The sequence below is a fragment of the Megalobrama amblycephala genome, linkage group LG9 (assembly GCF_018812025.1).
Source record: "Megalobrama amblycephala isolate DHTTF-2021 linkage group LG9, ASM1881202v1, whole genome shotgun sequence".
NCBI classification, from domain to species: domain Eukaryota; kingdom Metazoa; phylum Chordata; class Actinopteri; order Cypriniformes; family Xenocyprididae; genus Megalobrama; species Megalobrama amblycephala.
The window spans coordinates 13,953,065-13,981,054 of NC_063052.1; the positions used below are offsets into that span (position 1 = coordinate 13,953,065).

At 36.2% G+C, this 27,990-nt stretch overlaps 1 protein-coding gene across 1 annotated transcript in view; it reads right to left on the reverse strand.

Annotated features, from left to right (window-relative positions):
- Window positions 1-27,990, reverse strand: part of csmd3b (CUB and Sushi multiple domains 3b) — a 521,564-nt gene that overhangs the window by 214,451 nt on the left and 279,123 nt on the right. The window contains 3 exon segments of the mRNA XM_048201776.1: window positions 6,555-6,667; window positions 7,364-7,467; window positions 21,112-21,233. Of these exon segments, the coding sequence (XP_048057733.1) occupies window positions 6,555-6,667; window positions 7,364-7,467; window positions 21,112-21,233 (339 nt within the window).

Below are 27,990 nucleotides of genomic sequence, written 5' to 3' on the forward strand. Positions count from 1 at the left end.
AAAGTCAGGTGGATTCTGATTGGCTGTCAATGTTTTTATCGTTCATCAGCTGAAAAAACAACTGTTCTGAAAAGTATTCCAATGACATTATTCCTCTGTGCTGTTACAGTTGTAGTTCTTTTAATTTTAGAATGATCTTTATCATTATCGTTACAGTTATCATCCTTGATGTGAACAGGTCTTAACTGTGGCTTCAGTATTAATTTTCATTAATCATGCTGGTCTGACTGCCATTTTGTTCACCAGTAAAAATGATAATCAGACAGCATGATCTTTCTGGTGCAGCTGATGGCCCAAGGAAGTCTTGCTGGTTGAGCTAGTTTGGAGAAATTTAATGTCAAGTCCATCTCCATATTAAAGTGGGATATAAATATGGACTTCAAGCAAATGACTCAATCATAACCTTCCAGTCTGAGGAAATGAGACAATTGGCATTGAACTGTACTGCAAAAGTCCAATGATGGACTGAGTTCATCAGATGTTCTCCACTCAAGAGTAGTAGCCTGGAACAGAATGCCACCGAAACTCTCTGTTCAGCCTAGATAAGCTCCAACACCTGGACCCCTTAATGGTGGAGCCGGCCATCCAGGACGTTCCAGAAACCCAGTCTGGGGGTCACTATACCTAGATAACACCTTCCATCTGCATAGAATCGACTCGGTGGGCGGCAGGCTGCTGGAATGGGCAATACATCTTCCCAGACACTTTGCACGGCCATGCACAGTTGAACTATGAACTCTGTTCTGAATAAGGATGCTTAAGGGTTTGCCAAAGGAAGGATGGTGAGAGGGGGAAAAAAAACCCCAACTAAATTTCATTTAAAACCAAATCAAAGTTTGAGAATGTAGGAAGTGGGATTTCTCCTGAGGTATAATGGAGGTCTTCGACCATTGCTTGATGTATGGCATTAATTTCCGACATGACAGTCTCTTTATGACTACCACAATGCTTTACTCCATTGGTCAATTGTGTTGGGTGGCTAGGGGAAGGTTAGGCCATATTTACTGCTTTGTATTTATGATAACGGCAAAAAATAGAGTACAAATTGCCTGTAGGAGCTGATGGCGTGTGAATAATTCCGGACAGCACTACACTCCGACGTAAGGTCAGCGTGTCAGATGCGAATCCCTACACTTCTCTCGCGGCAGATAATGTGATGGGTGTTCTGTGCGCTTGTAAACCTGAGGACCTCGCTGTGAAGATCAACAAGCTATCCAATCAAATACAAAAGGTTGATTCTGTATATGTAAGCACACACAGCCCACACAGGGCAAGTTTGGGACCTGTGTTTTTCTTCCTGAAATAGCCAGGGAATTACAGAGTATCAGTGAACTTTGGCATGTAATACATCAAAAAGCATTCTGAGCATTTACCATAGCAGGACTCATTAAGTCAGCCTTCACATAAAAGCCTATAAATAAATTTAATCTCAAAACCATTTCTTATTCATTGGAAAATGGCAAGTAATTTATCTCTCCCTTTGTGTATTCCATGGATATTGTTTCGTTTCAATAATGCTGACTTTATCTCTCTCAAGAAAGTGCTCATTATCGCAAAGTCGAGTTTTATGTGGTCTAGACGCGAAACGAGGCTTTTCTAAAACACGAGTCACATGAGTCAAATACACACCAGCAAACTCCCAGGCGGATCTCTGCTTTTATTTCTTTGAAGCGTTCAATTAAATTAGGTTTTTAAACCATGACAAAGTCGTTGGAGAGTTTTGGCCATAGAGAATACAAGCAAAATTATTTTTAAAGAGAAGGTATGTTAATGAGCGTGGCCATATGCTGGTGCTCTGAAACTGTGTGCCAAAGCAAAGAGCTCATGGATAATCAATGGCAAACTGCACTGAAAGCTTCAGTAATGCATAAGCCCTTCACTTGAGTAGATTGTTACTCTCTGAATTATTTAAACAAAACTTTAAAAAAAGGCCGTTTAAGAACATTTGTAATCGGCAATAGCCAGTAACCGGGAATTCAGTGTACATTGAAATTCACCACAAGTTTCTTTCCACAGCAGTTTCGTTTCTTCAATGTTATTACAAAGTCAAACTTGCAGTCTTTAAAGAGAACCTTTTTTACATGTTCAACTTTCTTTAGTGTGTAATGTTGCTGTTTGAAGCATGAAAAAAGTCTGCAAAGTCCCTCCAGCGGGAGTTATTCTCTATATCAGTGTCACTGAAACTCCCTGAAACGCCTCCATTGTAGTCTTGAGTTTTCTACACGTTACAATATTCCTCAGTTAAATAATTCCTGCCCAAGGCATATGCAGAATAAAAGGGCGGGGCCTAGTTGAGTTAGTTAGTAGTGTGTTGAAACTCATGGTTATGGTAAGGGGAGGGATATTCTCCAAACACGCTTGAAGCGGTTGACCAATCACAACACAGTGGTCCAGCCGACCAATCAGAGCACATTGTGCTTTTCAGAAGGAGGGGCTTCATAGAGACAGGAACTAAACAGAGCGTTACTGACAGACTGGGAAGAGAGGAGCTGCAACAATGGAGAATATGAGGAAAATGATGTGTTTTTTGAACATTGAAGCATGAAAACCTATTCTTGTACAGCCCAAAAACAAAAGAACTTTAATACATTTGTCAATTTTATTCTTTTGAAACTAAGAATATGAAGTCAGTCCAAAAAGGTTCAAGGCACAACGATTTTGATTTAATTGAGTCACATTCATTTTGACTAATGCCATACAAAGCAAACAATGAGACTGCTAGAGTTAAGAATAAGGGACCGATTTGTATTGTAATGAATACAAATCATGGTAACACTTCAGCTGTGCTTGTCTACAAGTTTTAATATGTCAACTGGAACCTTTGTGATTAAGTAAATGTGTTTATGTCATTAAGTTTGTCACAAGAAATAAGAACACAGTGCAGCCTCAGAGGTAAAACATAAGGGTATAAATTCATTAACAGATGACAGATGTAGTTTTACTAATAAGTGAAATGTAGCCATCAAACTTCAGTCAACATAAACACAATTAATGACCCATGTTGATTATGCATTCGTCACAGACGTCAGTATAATGTACTGCATTTGTATTTTAAGTGTACACTCTTAAGGCCAATTCACACTGCACAAACAGATGGCAACAGATATTTCTTCAGGTTTTGTTTATTGGCATCTGTCGGAGCTTGTTTTCGCCGATTGAGCATGCTGAATTGGCACTTGTCGGGTGACCAAATGACATATTGTAATCTGGTGATTGTCTGCATTGGTCAGCGTATGTTGGTGTGGTGTGATTTGGCCTTTAGACTAGATAAATTATATCTCCAATGTGCCCTATATTGAAAGACGGGCTTGTTGTGAATGCATTTGAAACGAATGGTCTTCAGTTGTTGCCTATCAAGTGCAACAGTGCCCGTCCACTTTTTCAGCGGCATTGGTTCCAGATGTATTTTTTCCATTCAGTTCTCCCATAGGGATTTCAAAAATGTAAGCATTATAAGCCATGAATCAAACCAATCAGGGTTAATGTTGCAAAATTTAAAGCAAAAAAGTACTTGAAAATCTTACCAAAATACAAATACTGTTTTTTTTTTTTTAAACATTGGTGTATTGGAATTGGTGGAATTTTCTGTACAGCATCATGGGTAATGTAGTTGTTCACCACAAATTCTGCCTGTTATAATAATGCAGGCTAACGGAAGCAAATACAACAATAAGAAGCAACAATAAGTTATTGTTCAGAATCAATTTCCCTATGGAGAAACGAAATGAGGACTGTTGCACTTTATTCTCTGCCTTTTCTCTCCTTACGAATCCTCATCATGGCCCCCAAAATCATCATTTTAAATATGTCATCAAGTCCGTATCATGTTAAAGTGACCCTTTTGTGTGAAATCTTGACCTGACAGGTAAATGAACTATGAGGGAACAAGACAATGAAAACCTCAATATGTCTTCCATTGAATGAACGAGTGCTGCGAACCATTAATGTGTTCATTATCTGGATGGATCCCTCAAAGGGCTCTTGATTTATATTATATATCAGATTTAATACACACATGATGTATCATATGGATCCTCACTGAGTTCTATCTGTCATTTGGAACACAATCCAAATGACATAATCTCATTCCAAAGCTTATTATATTTGTGTTCAACTTTATTCAATGTTAAACTCATAATATTCTTCAGTTAGAAGAATAGTTCCGTACTATTACTATTCTAATAATACTGTTCTAGACTATGACATTGTAATGGTGAAAATATGAAGAATATTGTAAGTGAAAATATAAGAATATATAACTAAAAATAAATAGTAATTTTCTCACAATTCATCCAAAATGTGTTGAATGGGGTTCAAGTACATGCAATCGAATTCTTCCACACCAGACTCGGCAAATCATTTTACTTGTGGCATCCCATAACAGTGGTACAACTGGTATGTCCAAGTTATAGAATTTTTTTTAATCCCCTCATGTATGACCATCATGTATTTATGATTGACAGGTCCAATTAGATGAACCTAGAAATTGAAAATTAAGAAACAAAGCCACTGCTCTTGTGTGTGGCATAGGATGAATCATAATAGGTGTACAGAAGAAAAACGAAAAAAGACAAATCTAATACAATCTGTAATATTTTGCCAGTCTCTCCCAGGGATACCATACAGTAATCTGTTTTTTTTTTTTTTTTTTTATCTCTCTGGTCTTGCACTTAAGGGGATTCATTTGCTCTCTCAGTCTCTTTCTCTGTCTACCTCAGTCAGTCTCTCTCATTATACTGAATGGCACGCTGTTCATCACCCCGACACTAATTTATTACAAAACCTTGAGGGAGGAGAGATAATCAAAGATATGGGTTTTGTAGGGATTGCTGCTTCTATCAAGTGAATGTAGCTCATGTGTTCGGGATGAAAGTTAGTAGCCGTGCATTCAGCAGAGACCACAGAAGTGATTTGTGGGAACTGCTTCACTTTTATGCACACTGACTACTAAGCATGTATTCTGAACACTCGCGCAGGAAATAGTGGACATGTCCAGGTAAATAATGCCTGGCCTTTTGATGTCTAATCTCTTTTCAGTGGATGTGAAAAACACTTTCTCACAGCATCAGAAAACAAGGTTGGACGTTTGATTGAATCTGGGCTGATGCCAGACAGGTTGTTTATACAATTTGAGTTTGTCCTGCTTTCACTTTGTGTTTATTTGCAGTTGCAAATGTTTTTTTGTTTTTTTTTCCATCACTCTGCCACATTCCCTCTATTTAACCTTGATAATAGGATTGCCACAGTCACAAAAATTTAGCTTGACAATTGCGATGAATGAATAGTTATTTAATCTTATATCGTCGCAGTCAGATGGAAACTTTGTATGTCTAAATCTGCTACTTTTCAGGAAATGGAAAAACACTGTATTTTTTTTTTTTTTTTAAATTAAACAATGTGTTGTCAAAGTTGATATTGTGGCTTTATATATGGTCAGACTTGCACGTGTCATTATATTATTAACATTTTACCAAGCTCAAATTGAATTACGAGGTTTTTGACCAGTGAATATTAGACAAACGTGTTTTGTCCGTCATTAGAACGGCCGCATTTTAGGCAGTAAGTGCATCACATTACATTTTCAACTTACAGGTTATACATTTATCGTAACTATGTTGGCACTCAGTTTTTTCTGTCATTTGACAAAAATCTCATGTTATAAAAGATGAAGTGCTTCACACAGGCTGTTTAAGGCGGTATTAGCTGTGACTTGATAACAAATGCTATATATATATATATATATATATATATATATATTATAGTGTTTCTAGTATAAAGGAAATGCTATACTTATTTAAACAACCTGTTCTTTATTCACCATTGCATTGCAAACAAGCAGAGATGCTCCAAAATGTGTGCAGCACTTCATTCACAATAGAGGAGGGGTGGAGCTATGAGGTTTTGACCAAAATCTCATGTTATAAAAGGTGAAGTGCTTCACACAGTCTGTTTAAGACAGTATTAGCTGTGACTTGATGACAAATGCTAGATAAAAACACTCTTCTTCACTCCTCAGATACATAAAACATGTTTCTAGTGTAAAGAAAATGCTGTACTTATTCAAACAACCAGTTGCTTATTCACCATTGCATTGCAAACAAGCAGAGACGTTTCAAAATGTGTGCAGCACTTCATTCACGATAGAGGAGGGGCGGAGTTATGAGATTTGACTGACAGTTTAAGGACCCAATGGAGTCACGAGGTTTAGTCACAAGTTCTGTTTAAGACTTTTCATTGGTTAAATATTTGCAAAACCCACATAAAGACGTAAAGGGGGACCAATATGATTTATGAAAAAAAAAAAAAAAAAAAAAATTATTTTCCACCAGGAGTGACAACAAAATAAAGTGAAACCAGAGCATTCTGTGTTCACAATATATGTTAATTCTAGCTTACTGCGTGAGTGTGGTTATCACCAACAGACATCAATTAATCGCAACAGGCCTACTTGATCAAGTAAACCACTTTTTTTTCTCTCTCGCTCTGTTTGCTTTTTAGTTACTTTTTAGACCATTCCCAAAGTGACTATACATTATTCACAGCCTTTCAGGTACCTTTGTAGTTGATCTTGAAGCCTATAGATCCCACGCTTTCATCAGACTGGAGGTGAAGCCACATCTGATGGGTCATGCTAACGATGAGGTCGGGAACAAAGCTTCCTGTCAGACTGAGGAGAAGAGAGAGAGAGATTAGACACATACAAACAAACAAAACAGAAGCACATTGCACTGAATGCACACTACCAGACAAAAGGTTGAGCACACCTATGCATACTTTATTGCTGTTTTGCATATTTTAAAATAACACAATGTCCCGTCCAAATGCGTTGCATTAAGATTTCCAAGACAAACAGCTTGTCTGTCCACACCAAATGTGGCACAATTATGAGATGCAACAAAATGAATAAAAAATAACAGCCAATCAGAAGAGTGTGTGGGAGGAGTCTCTCTGCAAGGTCACACAAAACTCACATTAGATGCTTTTAACATTAAATAAAGCACCTTAGATTATCATTGTCATTTATCGTCGCATATTGCTGTGTACTCATGTACTAATTAACTAACTTTACAAAACGAGTCTGACACTAGTATGCACAGTACCGTCATTCTTCATAACTTGAGACAAACATATCCTGGCCAAACAAGGAAAACAAACATTTGAATGTATTCTGAAGACGTGCCATGATTATTTACACTAATGGGATTTTGTTCCTGGTATATCATTCCTATCAAACAACCACTGCCCAGAGCATTGAGACTGGCTGAGAGGAATATTGATTCAGGAACAGTAAAGAATGTCCTACCTGTGTAAAGGACTGTATATGTATCATCTTACCGTCACAGACTGTGGATAAGATACTCACACTTGTAAGATGGTTTTGGGGTCTCCTACTTCCCCTCCATCACCGATGGTTAGCGTGTCATAACCCAGTTCTAGGTCAAACTCCTCAAAGTTAATCTGAATCACCTGTCGGCAGAAATGAGGCATAATGCTTAGTGATGTGTCAAATGAAGTGAATTAAACTTTATGGCTCTTGCATAATTGAATCCTGACAGCTGACTGAAACGGCGAGAGAAGACTGCCAAAACTCTCTTTACTGAATTTCGTGGAGAATAAAGAAACCTTTATTAGAAGTAGTGTTAATTTCGTTAATGAAATCTATGACGAAAAATGTTCGTTGATTACCTTTTTTTCCATGACTAAAGGTCTGTTCATATCAAGGACGATAACTGTAATGATAATGATAAAAATGAAGTTCTAAAAACTGTTTTAGATATAAAAGACTAGCAGAGTTCACACCACAACTATAACAATTACGGCAAAGAGACTCAATATCGTTGGAATCAATTTCAAATACTTGACAGCCAATCAGAATCCATTCTGCTTTAAAGATCTTGAGCATTTAGAGTGGCAGATGACATAACTGCAGCGCACGCTTATAATAAACTGAATGATATAGTGCATTGGTGTGGACGCTAATATAGTTATCGTTCTTGGTGTGAATGAGCCTTAAGACGAGACAATGACAAGACGACACCAACATCATTAAACGATATCTGTGACTATATGTAATATATAATATCGTTGACAAAAAAAAAAAAAAAAAAGAGACTAAAATGTAGTTAAAAAATAAAAACTTTACCAAAATCTCTTTTGTTTTTTTTTTTTTTTTTTTTATAAAAAAAGGAGACAGAATATTACAGACTGTTTTTAACAAGCTTCAACGAGCTTTCATGCTTGCAGTTGCCAGATATCAAGATTTTAAATCCCCCGTTCAGAGTTTTTCTGTTAAAAGGACACATTTTCTGCCTTGTCGTGTACTTAATCTTTGCAATCTGGCAACCATGTGCAAGTGTGGAAAATACGCCAAATGGAAACACGTCAATTTCGCACAAATTCCCATATATCGAAAAAAAGTTTTTACACTCACAAGAGGTGCTTCAAAAAAGGAATATTCCGCAAAACTGCAATGGAAACATTTTTTTCGCATTTACAGGTCACCTGGTGTACGTAATTGTCACATGATCATTCTTTAAAGATGGCACATTATGTTTGGACAGAAGATGAGACAGAGTTCTTTATTAAACTCATAAAAGACAAAAGAATTATGGAAATTCTGGCTTCTAAACAAAGTTTATAAATAGATTTTGCTATGCTTTACTTGTAGAAACTGGCTCCCTTGAGCATGATACAGCAGGCGCTAAAACTCAAAAAAGTTGATCTGTTCATCCGGAAATTCTGAATCCACAGTTCCTCTGTGAAATCGTGTACTATAACCTCCCAAAAACACCTCATACGTGGCCGCTCCCAAGTATATGGGGCTTTCCTTGTCATTATTGTTTGGATAACACGCCTACGTCTCCTTCGATTAAAATAATGGCTAATGCAGTGGCTGTGCTATAAATAAACCTACCAACATCCGTCGCCATGTTTTTTGGACTTATCACGAGATGAAAAAAATCATGTTGCATAATAAATTATTTTAGTCGCATAACATTGGTTAATGAAGAAACTGTCATTTCGCAATAGTTTTTTAATCAACATTTAGAAGTTATGGCAAAAATTTGGCGCAAATCTGTAATGGAAACCCAGCCAGTGATGAACTGTAATAAATCCAAACATAGATCTGAACTATATTGTTTGTGATTGTGTTTTCTGAATAAATGGTACGTAACCTCTGTGTGACAATACAGTCTTTTTTTAAATTAAAATTTTCATTAATGTAATTTGTAATTATGCTAATTATATTTTGAGAGAAGTTTCTTGTTTTACCAGCTTTCATAATATAGAGAGTGTTAATTTATATGATAAAGAATAAATCAGGAAACTAGATTAGGTCAAATAAACCATGCATATGACTTTACATGATTTGTGCTTAATGGTGCAATAATTCTGATGAAAAATAAAATACATTTCTCAAATGACTACAATTGTTTTTATAGTGCTCAAAAGAAGAATGTAATCATAACTCAACCAGTCAAGGTTATTATTATTAGTACAATATTCCCAGCAATCATTGGTTAAATGAGGACATTTTTTACATTAATTGCAGGCCTTTTGCACTTCCAGCTTTCTCTCAGTCCTGTGGGAAACTGATCCTTATGAAAGAAAAAAAATCCATATGTAAAAGTCAGACTAATTATGCCCATTACACACAGCACAATCAATTGATTCATTCAAATGTAGTTATTTCAAGACTAGACCATCTCGTGAATAATTGGGAGTTTGGAAAGGAGGATCAAGGTTTTAGAAGCATGGATTAGAGGTGTGGAAAGAGCCACAGGCATTTGGAGAGGCCTGAACTTTCTATATTGATCAACCCATTGAGAGGTACTGGGTGGAATTAGTTGCCATGGCGATGAGCTCTTTACCATGGCTAGGGCTTAGCAGGTATGGATGTATGAGAGATACTTAGGACTGATGATTGATGCTCAGATGGCATCGCACCACAGATAATAAAGTTGTTTTTTCCATGTAACTGAATACAAAATAATCCCGAGTCCCTGTCTCAATAAAGGTCACCGAATAACAAATTCAGCTCCACAGCAGAGATGCAGGATTGAACAGTTGGGAGTTAGACTTGAGATGGCTGATCTAGGATCAGTCTCTTCTCTGGATTTCTAATATAAATCTGATCTCAGATCAGGCACACGATACATCAAAACAGAAACTTGTGTTCAGTGACTTGCCCTGTCAGTCTGTGGTTGTCATGGTGACTGGAGTCGTAAGCGAATGCTTTTGTTGGAGAGTGAGGTGCTGAGCATTGAATTGCAAAGAAATAAGGTAATAGAGCAGAATTATGACTTTACAATGGAGCAGTGAAGCATGCTCCAGTGCTTTTATCCATATGCAGGCAGGTCTATTTCATTAAAAATTAAAATGCGTCATTGTGACGGGTGTTTGTTTTAAAAGCTAGTCCAGAATCACTGTTCAGAAAATTAATCTGCTTTGGCCTGATGCTATTCAAACTAGTGTGCGAAAAAGAAGTCCAGACATTCACAAACACCAAACCGATATAAGCACACATGCATATACACACTGAAATGTGCATTTAATTGAGAAAATGATCGGTATTTCTAACCAGTCAGTCATGTATAAGCTGTGAAAATAAAATAAAATACATAACTAAATAATATGATGTCCTAAAAAAAAAAAAAAAGGACACAGAGCAGGTCACTGTGTCGCTTACAGCATCATATTCAAACTTCTCTTGGAAAAACTGCACATAACATAACATAACTGCACATAACATAACTGCACATAACATAACTGCACATAACATAACATAACATAGAATATTAGAGTGATTTCTGAAGGATCATTTGACACTGAAGAATAGAGCGATGGCTTTGTTTCAGCTTTTTTAATATATTTTAAAACATAATTTATTCCTGCAGTGGGCAATGGCTGATATTTTAATTTGCATTAATATCTCACAATATATTTTTTTTTTCTTATACTATATTTTGAATCAAATAAATGCAGCTTTAGTGAAATCTAAACTTTTGAACAGTATATATATATATATATATATATATATATATATATATATTATATATATATATATATATATATATATATATATATATATATATATTTATTTATTTTTTGATGCACCGAAATGAAAATTCTGGATGCATTATTGAAATAATATTAGAGTTTTTAATTAAATTCAATAATTTTAATGAATCTGAATTTTAAAAATATAAGCCAATAAAATAAAATAACCACTTTTATTTAAAGTAACACACCAAAATTGGACAGAAAATATATACAAATTTTATTAGATATTAATATATTATTCTTCATTCAGTTTTATGCAACAGAATAAGATTAAATCAGCTTATTTTTTTTGATCAATTATCCAAATAATGTATGGTCCTAGGACTGATTATTATCAGAACAGGACAGAGTGAAGCGGGGAGTGGATGATTTTTGGTGCATCCTTAATATTTTTGGTTCAACATTCAATTCAAAGCACAATGAACGAATTTTAAAGTCCTCCAAGCACACAAATATGTAACAATACCCACATACACAAGGGGTCTGATCAAATGCTTCCTCAAGGTGAAAGCAGAAAACAAGATGCCAGGATGTCAAGCTCCCATAGTGCTGTTCGTAGTGTCATTTCCCTCGATTAAGTTCACAGAGATGGGATTTCTGGTTTCTCTGAGTCAGGCCACTTCAACTGTCACACAATCCTGCTGGGATTTACTGACAGCACAGACTTCGTGGCCGCAGTATCACCCAAGCATTTCACAGATGCCGTTTAAATACAAGAATGAGAGTACAAGCCATCATTTGACCGCTGGTCAGAAAATTACAAGGTTGGTGCAAAGCAAAATGCTGAGTGTTATACTTCAAACTCTGATTGTCCAGGTCAATACATGACAGAACTCTCAACAGCAGAGAATAGTGTTTATCTGAAATAGAACTCTTTTGTAACATTATATATGTCTTTACTATCACTTTTGATCAATTTAATGCATCTTTACTGAATAAAAGTATATATATATATAAAAAAAAAAAAAAAAAAAAAAAAATTACTTACTGACCCCAAACTTTTGAACGGTAGTGTATAATGTTATAAAGATTCCTATTTCAGATAAATTCTGAAAAATAAACTTTCTATTCATCAAAGAATCCTGAAAAAAAAAATTAGTACACAACTGTTTTCAACATTGATAATAATAATAAATGTTTCTTGAGCAGCAAATCATCATATTAGAATGATTTCTGAAGGATCATGTGACACTGATGACTGGAGTAATGATGCTGAAAATTCAGCTTTGATCACAGGAATAAATTACATAATTAGAATATATTCACATTGAAAACAGTTCTTTTAAATTGTAATAATATTTCAGAATTTGTTACTGTATTTTTGATCAAATAAATGCAGTCTAAATGCAGAAGAGACTTCTTAAAAAAAAATTCTTACCAATCCCAAACTTTTGAATGGCAGTGTATATGAACATAACTTTAATCATATTGCTGTTGCTGCAATTAATTAAATGCAATAAGCCACTTGAGGTTATGTCAAAATGATTTTACATCTGTGTCATGCTTAAAAACAGCCCGTAAAATGAAAGTAAACCATCTGCTTGTTGCTTTAGTTCAACACTGTGTTCTCTTTTTTTTTTTTTTTTTGCTTTCTTGTCCTAAAAGCTTTATATAAATATGAAGACTTTTTATGTTCACTTTCTTCTGTTCACTGAATTTTCAATCATGTCACTCAAATGAGACTATTTCAGTAGCTTTACCCGGAGCAGTATTTCAGTAATATCATGTCAGCCCTCCAGCGCACGCGAGCTGTCAATTCAGGACCACGTCAAACGACAGTACTGATGAACAAAAGCCACAGCCTCAAAATGACAGGTAAGTAATGCAGCTTGGTCCAATAAAAGACGTTTGCAAGAAAATGTACTTTCAAATTGAAAAAACATGAACTAAACTGACTTCTTTACTCCCTTAGTGTGTAGTAAAAGCAGCAAATTCAACATTGGCTGAACTGTTTGATGAAAATAATGGTTTGAATATTTACATGATCGCAGGCGGTGACAACAGGGGCATTAAAATCCCAGATTAAATTTTCAGTTTCTCTTCAAAACATCAAAATGGGGTTCTGGCTCCCTGAAGGACAAGTAATACGCCATGAAGAATCATAAATTTTCCTTTCATCGCTGATAGTGAAAAGCTATTAATAAAAGTTTTAAAGCCCCTGATGTAAGTGTAGTGTGTGGAAAGAATACATCCTGAAAACAAGCCTCAGGGTATCCCATTATCGACAAAGATTGAAAAGATTGTAAACAACTACTGTATAGGGTTGTCAAAAGCACCAGTACTTCAGTGCCAAGTCAACACTTATATAAATAAATAAATAAATAAATACATAATACCAGCCTTTCTGCAGTTCTGGTAATACAGAGTACAATCTGACTGCTTCAAACGCTCCCGTGTGTATTTATATGAGCATCAAAGGTTTCTATTGACAGCGCTGAGCATTATAGCCAATTACAGACAAGTTTGTTGAGCGCATGAATGCAATGACCAATCAGAGGTGTTTAAGTTAGTCAGAATCTGCTCAATATGCCACAGTTTGTTCATTATGAGCTCTGCTCGCTCGCAAATTGTTAAGTTATAACCAACAAAGTGAAAACACAATGTCATTGCTGTGCAGAATAGACAGATTTTTGATTGATCTTTGTGTTGTCCACTTATTTGTCATCAGTGGGAAAACCTCTCTCTACGATTGCATTGGTTGGTTATTTTCATATGACGGCTGCACAAATAGATTTTTAAATGCCAGTCACAGTTTTTTATTATGCTTCTTACTGTGGTATAGTAATTTCAGTGATAAAAAAAAAATACAGACATAACTGAAATGCGGGACATTACTTGCTTCTTGCGGGACGCGAGACAAAGCTACCAATTTCAGGACTGTCCCGCAAAATGTGGGATGGGTGGTCACCCTAGGTGAGCTGCCGTTGGTTGCAGTTTGCAATCTCTCCACTAGATGCTGCTAAAATTTAAACACCTGCACCTTTAAAAAAAATTAGTTTTTGTTATAGTACCAAGAACTGTAAAATTTGACTGATTTGTACCAACTACTAAACTTTTCATGACAACCCTATTACTGTATGCAACTTGGTAGAACTACACAGTCCCTATGCAGTTTTATTCATTAGTAATTTATTTTACTTTACTACTCTCTTTTTCTCAGACTTTTTTTTTTTTTACCACAATAATAAATAAATAAATAAAATGGAAGGCAAGAAATGAAAAGAAAAGACTTGAACTGAACAGTCAGAACATGGATGAGGGGACATATGTTTCTGCCTGTCATGATCTGACCTTTGATGCTCCCTCTGAGGTTAATGCCCAATCTGGGCATCAATCTCCAATGAAAGACCAATGGGGCGACAGCATTTTTGTTTCTGCTTGATGAATCAGGTCATGCTCCGTTCAGGACGGATAACTGAACTCTGAAAAACAACCATCTACAAATGCACAAGGTCACGTTTAATGCTGACTTCTCCTTTAAAACCAGAGGATGTGAATGGACACAATTTGGGCCTTAATCATGAAACGTCAACCAATTTTTGTGTGCATCACTCATAAAACCATTTCTTCATAATTTGCCTCTTTGAATTCAATGCATGCACAGTATTTATGAACAAATTACACAGACATTCGTTCTGCTTGTGAATAAGGCCAAATGTGTGCTTGATGCAATGGCCTTGATTCTACATGCATGGCAAGCACTGAGCTAAGCAGAGTTAACAAATCCCTTGATAAAGCAGTGATCCGTTTATTATTTTCGTTATCTCCATTTGAACAAAAAGCAAACAACAAAAAGAAACCAAACTGACATTGTATCCTGCATTCCCACAATCCAAAAGTGTCACAATAGACTCTAAATTGAATTAAGCCCCAACACAATTCAAGTCGCTCTCACCAAGGTTAAAGAACAGAGTGTAATATAAATAAATCGCCACCCTAAAATTGTCTGCCAAAAATAAGTGAGCAATAATGTTCCCAGGCTGTATTGTGACAATTAGCAATTGCTCACTTGTAACAGCGTGGTTTGCTTGTACATTTAAATAATCTCTGATCTGATGTCCTGAAATGCACCTTTCTACGTTTCTCTTCTGTAGATTAATGACTTTTGCTTTTTCCATAACTTAGTGAAACCCACCAATCAATTGCACTTTCTGAGAAACTTTTTAAAATGAGTACAAAGCTATAATTGCAACAAATGGCAATTGCTTTTAAAGTGCATTAGGCTTAGCACCATAATGGCTGAATATGGGTTCAAAAAGCACATATTTACAAAAAAAAAAAAGGTAACGGAGACTGGGGTTAGTCATCACACAGATGGTAAGCCTAATGTACTCATCCCCATTTTACCAGTTCAAAACATCTATTGACATTTGTTGCAATTATAGCCTTGTTTTTCAGCTGTATTTCTGTTGGGCAAAACAACAGTTTAATATATGTGTATGTTACCTGGTTTTGCTGTTTAATGAATTGTTTCATTTTATTTTACTGTTTAAATTTGTTAAAAAGCCTATAACAGGCTATTTAACGGTCAATGAACTGTTCTTTCCTGCACAATAATGGTGGAAATATTAAAAATAAAAAAAGTATGACTTGCCACTAATACTGCCTGACTCATTGTTTTGGCCATTACAAAAAAGAAAAAAAGAAAAAACGAAGAAAAAAAAAAAGGGGGGGGGGGGTTTTTTTTTTTTTTTAGAGTAGTGTCTACAAACTCTTTGATTTATTGAAAACAACACGCCAAAGCCAAGGCTGCGGGAAAACAACACAAGCGTCTCTATTCAAGCTGGCAGAGTTCCAGACCTTTCAAAGTGGTCCAATGCGAACTGAAAAAAGTAGGAACAGAAAAAAAAACACATCTCTATGGCCCACAAGGCTTTCATGCTACTCTCCATCCATCATATGATGGGAAAACGTCCAGGCGATTTCATCACGGCCTTCTGAACATTTAAATGGTCCTGAGAAAGTTGGGTTGTACCACAGCTTTCCAACTCAAACCTTGGGTGATTTGCCTGCAGAAGTATGAATGCAGGAGATGCGAATGTTGGCATGATCAGCACCCTCTACTTTTTAAAAAAACGGCCCCCCGAAAGTACCTGGATAAGCACAAAACTTCTTTATAAACCTACGAGTGGGCAGATGAGGAGAAGGCCAAACATTCTAAACTGAGATAATGGTTTGTTCGTTTTAATTTATTGCCTGTGTGTATCATTCCACCACAGCAAGAGTCAATCTCAGAGACCTTGACTTGAGGTTAAGAAGAAGTTTCAGGTTTTTTTTTTGTTTGTTGCACTCAATAGATCTGCTATTTCAAAACAAATTGCAATGTTAGTGAGTCACATCACCTGGAATCAATTGCAAGGTCCCACAATAACAATGCAGACATGGCTGAAGTGAGAGAAACATTGAGAACCATTTAGAAAAGACCAGTGAACTTTGATTCCTGACTGAATGACTCTTATGAGCTGGATTATTAAGTTAAAGGGTTAGTTCACCCAAAAATGAAAATTCTGTCATTAATTACTCACCCTCATGCCGTTCCACACCCGTAAGACCTTCGTTCATCTTCGGAACACAAATTAAGATATTTTAGTTGAAATCCGATGGCTCAGTGAGGCCTCCATAGGGAGCAATGACACTTCCTCTCTCAAGATCCATTAATGTACTAAAAACATATTTAAATCAGTTCATGTGAGTACAGTGGTTCAGGAAGCATCGGAGCGTTATGAATCAGTGTATCGAATCATGATTCAGATCGCGTGTCAAACTGCCAACGGCTGAAATCACGTGACTTTGGCGCTCCGAACAGCTGATTCGATACACTGATTAATTTGTGCTCTGATGCTTCCTGAAGCAGTGTTTTGAAATCGCCCATCACTATATAAGCCGTTATTTTGTTTTTTTTGGTGCTCCAAAAATATTCTCGTTGCTTTATAATATTAATATTGAACCACTGTACTCACATGAACTGATTTAAATATGTTTTTAGTACATTAATGGATCTTGAGAGAGGAAGTGTCATTGCTTCCTATGGAGGCCTCACGGAGCCATCGGATTTCAACTAAAATATCTTAATTTGTGTTCCGACGATTAACGAAGGTCTTACGGGTGTGGAACGGCATGAGGGTGAGTAATAAATGACAGAATTCTCATTTTTGGGTGAACTAACCCTTTAATAATAATAATAAAAAAAATAAAAAAAAACTACAGTGTAGCCAGTGAAGTCTAATTCTTGAGCGAATGACTCTTTGATCTGGTTCTTTTAAGTGAATCACAGAAATACAGTGTAACTAGTGAAGTGTGATTCTCAAGCTAATGACTCTTATGAAACAGTCTGTTTTATTGAATCAAAAACACACAGCATAAGCGATGAAATACGATTCTTCAGAGAATGGCGCTTATGAGCCGGATCTTTTAAAGTATATAATAGAATACCATTATTTTAAGTTGTAATAATATTTCACAGTATTGCTGTTTTTTCTGTATGTTTGATATACACCATGATGAGCTTGAGACATGATCACAGAGGGTTTTTTCACAGCCTACCTGACTGAAAGAGCTCATTATTATGCAATTCATTACAACTCATTATGCGATTCTTTTGTCTTCTCATGTGTAAATGACCCATTATTCATGATGATTCACGCCTCCACGCATACCGTGTTTCTTGACAAAAAGTGTCTTACAAAAACTAAATCAATATATTGTTATAAATGAAGGAGTAGGCAGCACAATTTTTACATAATTTTGAAGCAAAAACTTAGTCTACAACCTCCAATACCCAGAAGTCTTGTGAACACAGATTTAAATTTTTTTTTGGCTTTATTTCAGTGACTTAAGTTTTTTGTTTTTTCAATAACCACACATAAACGTTATTCTTCAAAAACAAACATGTACATACATGCTCTTCACATATTATGGTAGCGTAGTTTGTGCTGAATACAGTGTAATGACACTTTTTCCATTAATATGTTTACGAACAACTGAAAAAAAGCACAAATGTCAGGGCATGTCAAAACTTCTCCAGGGCCCCAAAAATCCTCAGACCCCAGAGGGTTAAGAGAAAAAAAAAAAAAAAAAACTACAGTGTAGCCAGTTAAGTCTAATTCATGATCAAATTACTTTATGAACAGGTATGTTTTAGCGAATCAAAAACATAAAGCTCAACCAGTGAAGTCTGATTCTTGAGTGAGTGACTCTTTAGTGGGTTAAAAAACATGCCAAGAGATCAAAATACGACTCCCGAACGAAAGTCTCTTTTGAACTAGTTCTTTTTAGTGAAAGTTATTAATTTCGTCATGTGTCTCATTTTGTGTTCTTTGCTTTATATTTACTCTTGCAATAATCCGCATTTCTACAAATGCATTCAAATATTTCTTTTTCAAACTCAAAAGAATCATTAATGGAACCAGAATCATTAAGACGAAGCAGAATCACTGAATTCGCCACCCTACACAAGCAACATCTCTCTCTTTCTTTCACACATTCACATATTTATACACTGATTATCTCCCTACACACATTCACACGCTCATATTTTCTTCCTTCAATGTGGCTGTTGCAGGGGTGCAATTCAAAACGCTGGAATTAAACTGAAGTGTGGCCATAAAATCCACAAGAACAATAAAACAGACACTGTTCACCTTTATACACACATAACTAACAAAGCCCATCATGCAGTTCCCTATAAAAGCGTAAGGGCTTTGTGAGGATGAAGGGATGGATAGGGAGGTGTTTGTAGGGGACAAGGCCACAATAACGTGCAAAAAGAAAAACAAGGGAGGAGGCCAGGAGCAATCTCACAGAAGGCCAGGAGAGACAGGGCAGTCAAAGGATCAGACGCCCATGCACTCTCTCTGATACAGCGTTGACAGCATCACCACAGGCCCTGTACACGAAGCTGAGCCAAGTCACGGCAGAATACTAATGCCAACCTGTGGACCACAGTCAGGGCTGGACAATAAGGACTGCCTGATGGCCCGGGGCCAGCATAAACGACGCCCGGGGCAGTTGACGGAACTGTCACTTGCCCGATTGGGCCATTGCTGCATCGTTAAGAAAGTTTATTATTTGCACACTTTTTCAAGCCTTGCCAATTTAAATATTTAAGCTTAAGAAGATGCAAAAGAGAACTTAATTCGGTACTCATGGGCTATGTGAGAAGTTTTGTGTGTGAAACACACATCCGAAGCACGCCCAGAAATCCAAACATGTATACCATGATCATATACTGTAGGTTGGGTATTGTTTGAATTTTAACGATTCCGATTCTGCTTATCGATTTCAGTTCTTACTGATTCACAATTTCGATTCCAATAAGCTAAAAAAAGAAGAATATTTCATTCACATTTATTCTGTATAATTGCCAAACATTTCATTGTAGCTGAATACCATGAACAAAAGTCAACAGGCTTAAAAATACCACAGCAAAAACAACTAGCCTAACTAATATAAATTTCAAGCATTATTAAAGACAAGTAAACAAAAAAAAAAAAAAAAAAAAAAAAATAAACAAATAAATACAACTGAACAAAGATATGATTGAAATAAAGTGTTTTAAGATTTTCAGGTATTCAGATACAGAAACAATAATCACATATAAAATAACACTGCACTTTATAAATAAAATACAAATATAGTTACAAAAGTAATTCAGTCAAGAACAGCGAGTGAATTTTCTCTTTGTTGTTGTTTGATTAACATTATTATAGAGACAGCAGTGGGAATATTAGGCTGCTGTCACTTTAAGAGCTGCACATATCCAATATACTGTTACACGTGTGTTTTCTTTCTCAACTGTTTACATTCACTTAAGACAGTGGTTCCCAAACTTTTTATCTTGGAGTACCCCCTGAAGGGATTACCATCCTTTCGCGTACCCCCTTTCTTCCACTTCGACTGCAGTCACACCTTTACCATTAAGGGACAATATTTGCCCCCTAAATTGATTTTCCAGTTCATTTTTTTTTTACCTTTCTGAATTAATTTATAAAATAAATACTGTTTTAAATAAAAAATGTTCAATATAGAATTATGCAATGATGGTAAAACTAATTAAAACTTTTAAACATTAAACTAAAACTGCCAGTAGGTGGCAGCAAGTCACTGTTTTTATGAGTGAGTCATCGAGTCATTCATTCAGTAACGAAGCAAGAGGCTGTGAATGAATCATTGAATCATTGACTCTCACAATTCGTTCAAACCCGCAGAATTGTTGTAGTTCTGCTGTGGTTTTCGTTAGAACTATTATTTCATTGCAAAATAGAGTAAATGCTGACAGTACGGTGTTTAAAATTTAATTTTTTTTTTTTTTTTGGACCTGTTGTATTATAATGTCACGTTTGCAGTCATGTGGATATTTGGGAACAATTGCATTCTGACATTATCATCATTAAATACAAGAACTCACACAAGGTATGTTTTTGTATCGGAGAAAGTTCGAGTCTTAAATCGAAATGAATCCACTATCTGTGTCTATATTTGTTCTTCATGCGAGTAAGTGCTAAATCTGCAAATGATGAGGTAATTTGATTAAATGTACTCGATTTACGGCATGTTGGCAGTTAGAAATACATGCTTGATTTTAATATTATTTTAAGGTAGAATTAAATGAACTACTCAGCAATTTGTTCACGTACCCCTTTTTGTCACCTCACATACCCCCAGGGGCACGCGTACCCCAGTTTGGGAACCACTGACTTAAGACATAACCGACTGTGTTTAAGAGGATATTTTGACATACTTTTGTGTGTATTTGTCCATTCAAGTGCAAAAAGACTCAGAAGAGAACTCAGTTCAGTATCGCACACTATTCGGTATGATAGGCAGCTTTCTGTGCGCAGGTTTTGGATGTGAAAACAATATGCAGGTCTTCTTATGCTTGAATGGTTTAAAGTCGTATTAATATGCACACAAAGGAATCGATAATAGGAATCAAAATTTTAACAAGTATCTGATTCCTAACCAGAATTGGAGCTGATTTTTGATTCCCAACCCTAATCTTGTAACACCTAAATGTTAGGCATTATCAAAATACTTTTTTGCTCTTACCTTGTTTAGGTTGCTGGCTGTGATGATCCACACACACTGGGAGTTGCTCTCATACTGAATGGGGAAATTCGGTGAGGTGAAAGTCCCTGACGGACCTTGAAGATTTGATCCACAGGTTTTCACTGTATAAAGGAAACGAGAAGAAGAAAAACCATCAGAAACGTGCCTTTTCCCTTCAAAAACATGTCAAAGTCTCAGCTAAATGGTTTCAGCTGTGGTCAGCAGCCACTTAATGTTTTCTACTATTGATTTGATAATTAGGAGGGGAAAAAAGTCAGCGACCCCACCATCTCGAGGGATTGAGTTTCACTTACCGCTCGTAACGTTTTTGCGGGATTTGCATGGCTCATATTGGAATATAAGCCACAAGCCTCCACCAGTCATCCATGACCGTCTTAATTTGTCAACGATTAGCAATCCAATCAAATCCTCAGATGACTAACTTCATGCCGGCTAAACGAGTTAATTCGAAGCAGGCTTAGCCAAACACACTTGGGCCTGATTCGTCATCTTAATATAGAAACGTCAGTTATAATTTGCTAAGTAGACACGCTCTGGTGTTTCTCTCCCAAAGCCAGTGACAGTGATATCTTAAAATTGACGACTGAGGGTTTACGCCTTCTCAAATCCAGCCTCTTGTACTTTTGCCGCATTTATCATGGTTGATGTCAAAGTGACAGGGCTTTGATGAAAAGACAAGGAGGCATTATCTCCAACGGCAGCAGGTTTCACTATCAGCTCCTGACATCTTGATTGCTTTTGAAAATGAATAACTCATTATCTCAGGCAAGCACAGGGGAACCATGAGGCTCCTTCAGGCCCAAAAGCGTTCTTTTTCCTCTGAAAGTCATCCTCTCGTCAAGGGGCTCCTAATTAGAGAAGTATCCTGTGACAAGCCCTCTCCAGTCTGGCATCCGTAATAAACTTTAGCTTGAAATGATGAGGTGTTTGCGTGAAACACCTATCAACAGTTGTAAGGGAGGAATACCAATAAACCTACGTGCAGCCAGTGAGAGCTGAGGACATCTGTGTGTTTATTAAAGGGGTCCTACTACGCTTTTTGACATGTTCAACTTTCTTTAGTGTGTAATGTTGCTGTTTGAGCGTGAAAAAGGTCTGCGAAGCTACAAAGCGGGAGTTATTCTCTATATCAGTGTCACTGTTTCTGAAACGCCTCCACTGTAGTCTTGAGTTTTCTTCCGGGAACGGACACGACACAATATATTTAGAAAATAATTCCTGCCCAAGACATATGCAAAATAAAGGGGCGGGGCCTGATTGAGTTAGTTAGTAGTGTGTTGAAACTGGCGGTTATGGTAAGGGGCGGGGCTCAAAGTGCTTGACCAATCACAACACACTGGTCCAGCTGACCAATCAGAGCACATCGAGCTTTTCAGAAGGAGGGGCTTCAAAGAGACAGGAACTAAACAGAGCGTTACTGACAGACTGGGAACAGAGGAGCTGCAACATTGGAGAATATGGGAAATATAAGGTGTTTTTTGAACATTCAAGCATATTCTAGGAGACCCCAAAAACTATATCAACAAATATATTGTGAAATATTACCTCATGTTACAGAGTCTTGTGACTAATATGCAAATCAATCATACATTACATGAACTGTATTAAAAATTTCACTTTGGACAACAAGTGGTACATCAAGTACAAAAGTGTTCATCATACAAAATTGAATCTCAATGGCTTCATGCTCTCGACAGCCAATAATTCACTGCGCTAAAAACATTGTGGTTGGCACAAATCATATTTATCCCTTTGAAAGCAATCTCTTATTTAATGTAGTCTGAGTCACATTCTCTCATATATTTTCACGGCCCAATTAAACAAGAATTTGTGGTAAAAACAACAACAACAATAAGAACAAAAGAATGCATGATATTATAATTTTTTTTTTTCCCTAGATTAAATTATTGTCTACTAAATAAAGCATATTATTTAAATATCTGGAAAATGTTTAATGAAAAAAAAACAAACAGCATATCTTTTTTCAGCACATTATTAAATAAACTTGTTATATTATATTGCTTGTAAAAACTAGGCTTAAAATTATTTTGCTAATAATAATCCGGTCCTTGACAAATATATATATATATATATATATATATATAAAGTATATTTTTATCTCTCTTTCTCTGTGTGTGTGTGGTTAGTTTGGTTTATTTTATTAATTGAATTTAACATTGTTTTCCCCTGCTGTCAATGACCCCATTAGAAAACACGACACCAGTTGCAAAGCACTGTAACAATGTTAAGAGGTCTGTTCTAGCGAGGCTTTACAATTACCTCTAATTTCACATAATAACAAAATTCACCTGTTTAATCACAATAGACATTTTAACAACCCAAAAATTAAAGGGAGAGCAAAGGGAGGACGTCAGGTGTCAGGCCCAATAAATGGATGAACTGAAATTTATGATTAACCCAGCGTACCCCTGGGATGTCCAAGAAAGAAAAAAAAAAGTATATATAGATCTAGGCAATTTTCTGCATGATTTCATGTTATATCTTCTCAATTAGTTTGTGCAGCCTGTAGCTGCAGGAACAAACAGGCACCCAAGTGACATGCATGCAGTGATTTAGTCGAGAGGTAAAGGTTAGGGACCTGCTGAGAGAGTCACACAAACTTCACACGTGTGTGTGTGTGAAAGAGAGAGAAAGACACTTCTCGTCCATACTGAGTGTGTTCTTGAGTGGATAACATTGCGGGGGAATGGTGCTTTTTGTAAGTCTGCGCAGTAGGTGGCCATGTTCTCTGAGCACACAGACCCCCAACGACGGCGGCAGCTGTCCAGAAAGCTGCAGGCACTCCTTAACTCAAATCTGACACAGCTAGCAAGTTACTTGAGGATCACAGGATGATTTCTGTCCCTGGCTACAAGCTATTTGTGGCAACACCCTTCAAAATTTTCTGCACAGTTTTTGTTCAACATTTAATTTATGTATATTAATAAAATGTTTAAGCGAATTTGAGCATCTTGTGAAATTTTATCTTGTTTACTTATTTATTTTAAAAAGAACATGCACAAGATTTATCAACATAAAACATAAAATGTATTCTCCATGTTTGTGTTTTAATATCACATTTTTATATATCGCAGTGCCCCCCGGAACACGATTTCAACCGAGAGAGAGAGAAATTAAATAACACTTTTAAGGTAATCGTGACTGTAAAGAATGTTACAAAAAAAAAAAAAAAAAAAAAAAAATCAAATAAATGCTTTTCTTTTGGATTTTCTATTTATCAAATAATCCTGAAAAAAAAAAAAAATGATCACAGTTTCTACAAAAATATTAAGCAGCACAACTGTTTTCAATACTGATAATAACAAGATATGTTATGGCTACTGAAAATGCAGCTTTGCCATCACAGGAATAAATAACATTTTTAAATATATTACAACAGAAAACAGTTATTTCAGAATTTAATCAAATAAATGCAGCTTTTTTTAAATGTTGTCTTTCAAACCAATTAAAAAACATCACATAAATAGTAGCGTATCTATAAAACATTAAAATGAATATTTTTTAATTAAAATCATTTGATTACACACTGATTCTTTTGGCCTCGTCTTCGCTAGCATCAAAGATCTCATCAACAAACATTTTCAGTGGTCATTCAGTTGACAAGATATTGCCCTCTGACTTATTTTTTTTCTGTCTTCTTGTTCTTTTTATTGTACAATTTCGACAGTACAGGCTTCTACTATTTGTTTTACCCTCTGTATCTCTCTCTCCATCATGCTATCTCACTAATAATGTCTCTTACTCCTTCCCACTTTTCTCTAGACATGCGATACTAAGAGCTACAACACTGATGCAGTGTACAGAGGGTGTCCATAAACAATTCACAGGTCCATCCCTGCTGTTATTCCTGTCACTGCGCCTCAGTGTTGCTGTACTGTTCTTACATACTGGCGACAACGACTTATGGACAAGCTGGCGATTTAAGAGCTCAGGGAAGCGGTCCAGAAACCTACATCAGTTCTCTCAATGACGTATATCTGCGCATGCTTGTGCCTTCCCTGACAGCTCAATTACGGCCTGCTAAATGAACGGCCTTGGCTTGGCTCTCTCGCCTGTAGCAAAGCAGCCAGAGAGAAATTATCTATAAAATTAAAGGGCAGGATGAGCAAACAATTCATTACTTGGCCAACGATAACCTGTCACTTTTTATCCCACCTTCACAAAACAATGACTAGAACGTAATACTGACATTTGTTTACAAAAGAAGTCAAAGGTAAAGAAGAAAAGGAAAAAAACACAGGATACAGATTCATATCTGAATTTTCACTGTAAAAGCTTTATACACTGTAAAGCCGAAAAAGTTGGCAAAAATAAAAAATTGAGGTAATCAGTTGCATCATATACTTTAAGTTGAGAAATTTAAAGTTATAGCAAGCAGAACTTGCAGATTTTTATTTTGTACTCATAACTTGAAATATTTGAGTAAACTAATTCATACATTTAACTTATGTAATCATAAATTATCATGTAATCTTAATTTAAATATTTTTAGTAGTGGAAACTTTGGAAAATTTAAGTTAAGTCTAAATTCAAAAGAAACAATTTCATAAAACTCAAAACAATGAAACAATTCAGATCACTTAAAATGTGTCAGTTTTGTGAACTCAAAAGAAAAAGAAAGTTCTAAATACTTTAAAAAGTTAATTTGAATGAATCAATTTGTTTAATTTGAGTTGGCTCTACTCAAAACAATTTATTATTTTGAGCATTAGGGTTTACAGCGTAGAAAGGTGAATTTAAGCAAAATAAAATTTGTATAAATTTTATAAAACAGTTCAGTAAGAAGCTAATATTAAGTAACTAACATTTTAGATACAATACTGCCAGTTACACTGCCTATTTGTGATCCGCCGACAAAGACTGTCACATTACTATCCCATGAGGCTATGGGAGGGGATTTGTGAATGTCAGTGACACTGGTAGGTCACATAACAATGATAATATTATGAATGTAGTATTCATTCATACTACACACATTGGGCCTCATTCATAAAACACGAGCAGAACAAATTTTTGTGTTAATCATTCGTGAAGCCGTTCTGGCGTAAATTCTGCACCCTAACACGTGTAAATGATGCATAAAACATTTGAACGTTCTGTGTTCTAATTTACGCAAACTATTGACATTGCATTTTGATGCACTATATACGATAATAATATTTCACAAGTTGATTTGCCCTGTCTTTATTTATTTATTTTTTAACTGTTCAACTTTGGGTAATAGGCAGCGCTCGTCACTGTCACATATTTTTACGCAGCCGTCCAATCACAGTGGAGGAGGGGCGGGACAAACTATACTTTACGGACCAATCATCCTACTTGTACAACGACTGAACAACAATGGAGAAGTAAATATTGCTGGTTACTGCAATCCTGAGAATGAAGCCCAGAACTTTCCACAGCATTCCTGGACACGTAATTTGCATAGTTGTAACTCATGGGCGGTGATTATGCTAATTATGAATGAGCGTGCACACTATTTACAAACGTTTGGAATTCATTAATATATACACGTTTAACTACCAAATCCATTGCATTCAAAACATTTGTGAATCCACCGGAGAGTTTTCGTAAAGGTCCATTTTACACGCAAATTACTCCGAATTTGCTCGTATATTTACGAAAGTTTCATGAATGAGGCCCATTCATACTAGAAAGACCAGCTGCAAAGTAATTAATTATTCAAAAAACGTACCTACTCAGAAAATATGCCATTTTTGATGCAGACAGTTTTGCTCCTTTTAATAAACGAACGGGTTGAATGAATAACTCAGCAATTCATTTATAAAGAGAAGCCACTTGTCGCCACCTACTGGCATAACTATATAACCTGCAGAAAGAGTCACAATCCACACCACTCTGCTGAACTGTATATATCAGTACTCTTGGAATGATTTAAGGATCGGATAAACTTGTATAAAGTTTTACAGAGTTTATTAAAAATATATATTTTTTTTCCCTTCTTTTCCTACCTCTTTGGTTTAAAGTACATTAGCCTGACTGCCTGCTGTGATTCTTACATTATCAGATCGTTTAATCAAGAACATTGCCGTCGGTTTTGGCATTTGGATAGCTTTTAGTTCTAAGAAGACTTCCTTTGTGCATCCCTTGTATATTCAGCCCTATTTGCCGTTTTACACTTCCTGACACTGAAGCCGACCTCTACAGGGAAAATGGGCCAAGTCAGCAGCAAGCATAAAGATTAGGAGACTCCAAGACATTGGAACAGGCTGAACAAAAAACAATTGCCACCCAGAATGATCAATTACATCATTAAACCTCGAACACTGCTCCACACCTTTATTTTCCTGCATGCCGTGGCCTTAAAGCCATAAAATTCACAGTACACACATCCAAAAATGCATTTATAGTCCATCTTAGAAAGAAAATCACCTATTTATGAGTGCTCGTCCTTCTACATCAAGACCAATTACCTTGTCTTATTTCAAAAGTTAAGAATTACTGCATGTCGTTTGTAAGCAATTGACAGTGGCTTGAGTTTTTAAAAGGTTTTGAAAGTCTTTTTTCTACCCGCTGATAAATAAGCACAAAAATGAACTGCGAAGACAAACTGTATCAACAGTAATTTCCCTAGGCAGCCACTTGGGGTCGCACTGTCTGGGTTCTGCTCAAGGAGGTCTATAATACCTGCAGAGTGTGTTAGCATTCACTTTCATATCAATGCAGTCGCTTGGCTAGTGCAGAGCTTTCTGGCAAAGCTTTTTGCTCATAGGTACTCTCTGTTCCAGACAGAAGTTTTCGAGCCAATAGCCTGAGCATGTTCCTGCTCTGGAATTGGAGAACAATGACTGGCTGATGGCACCACAAAAACATGCA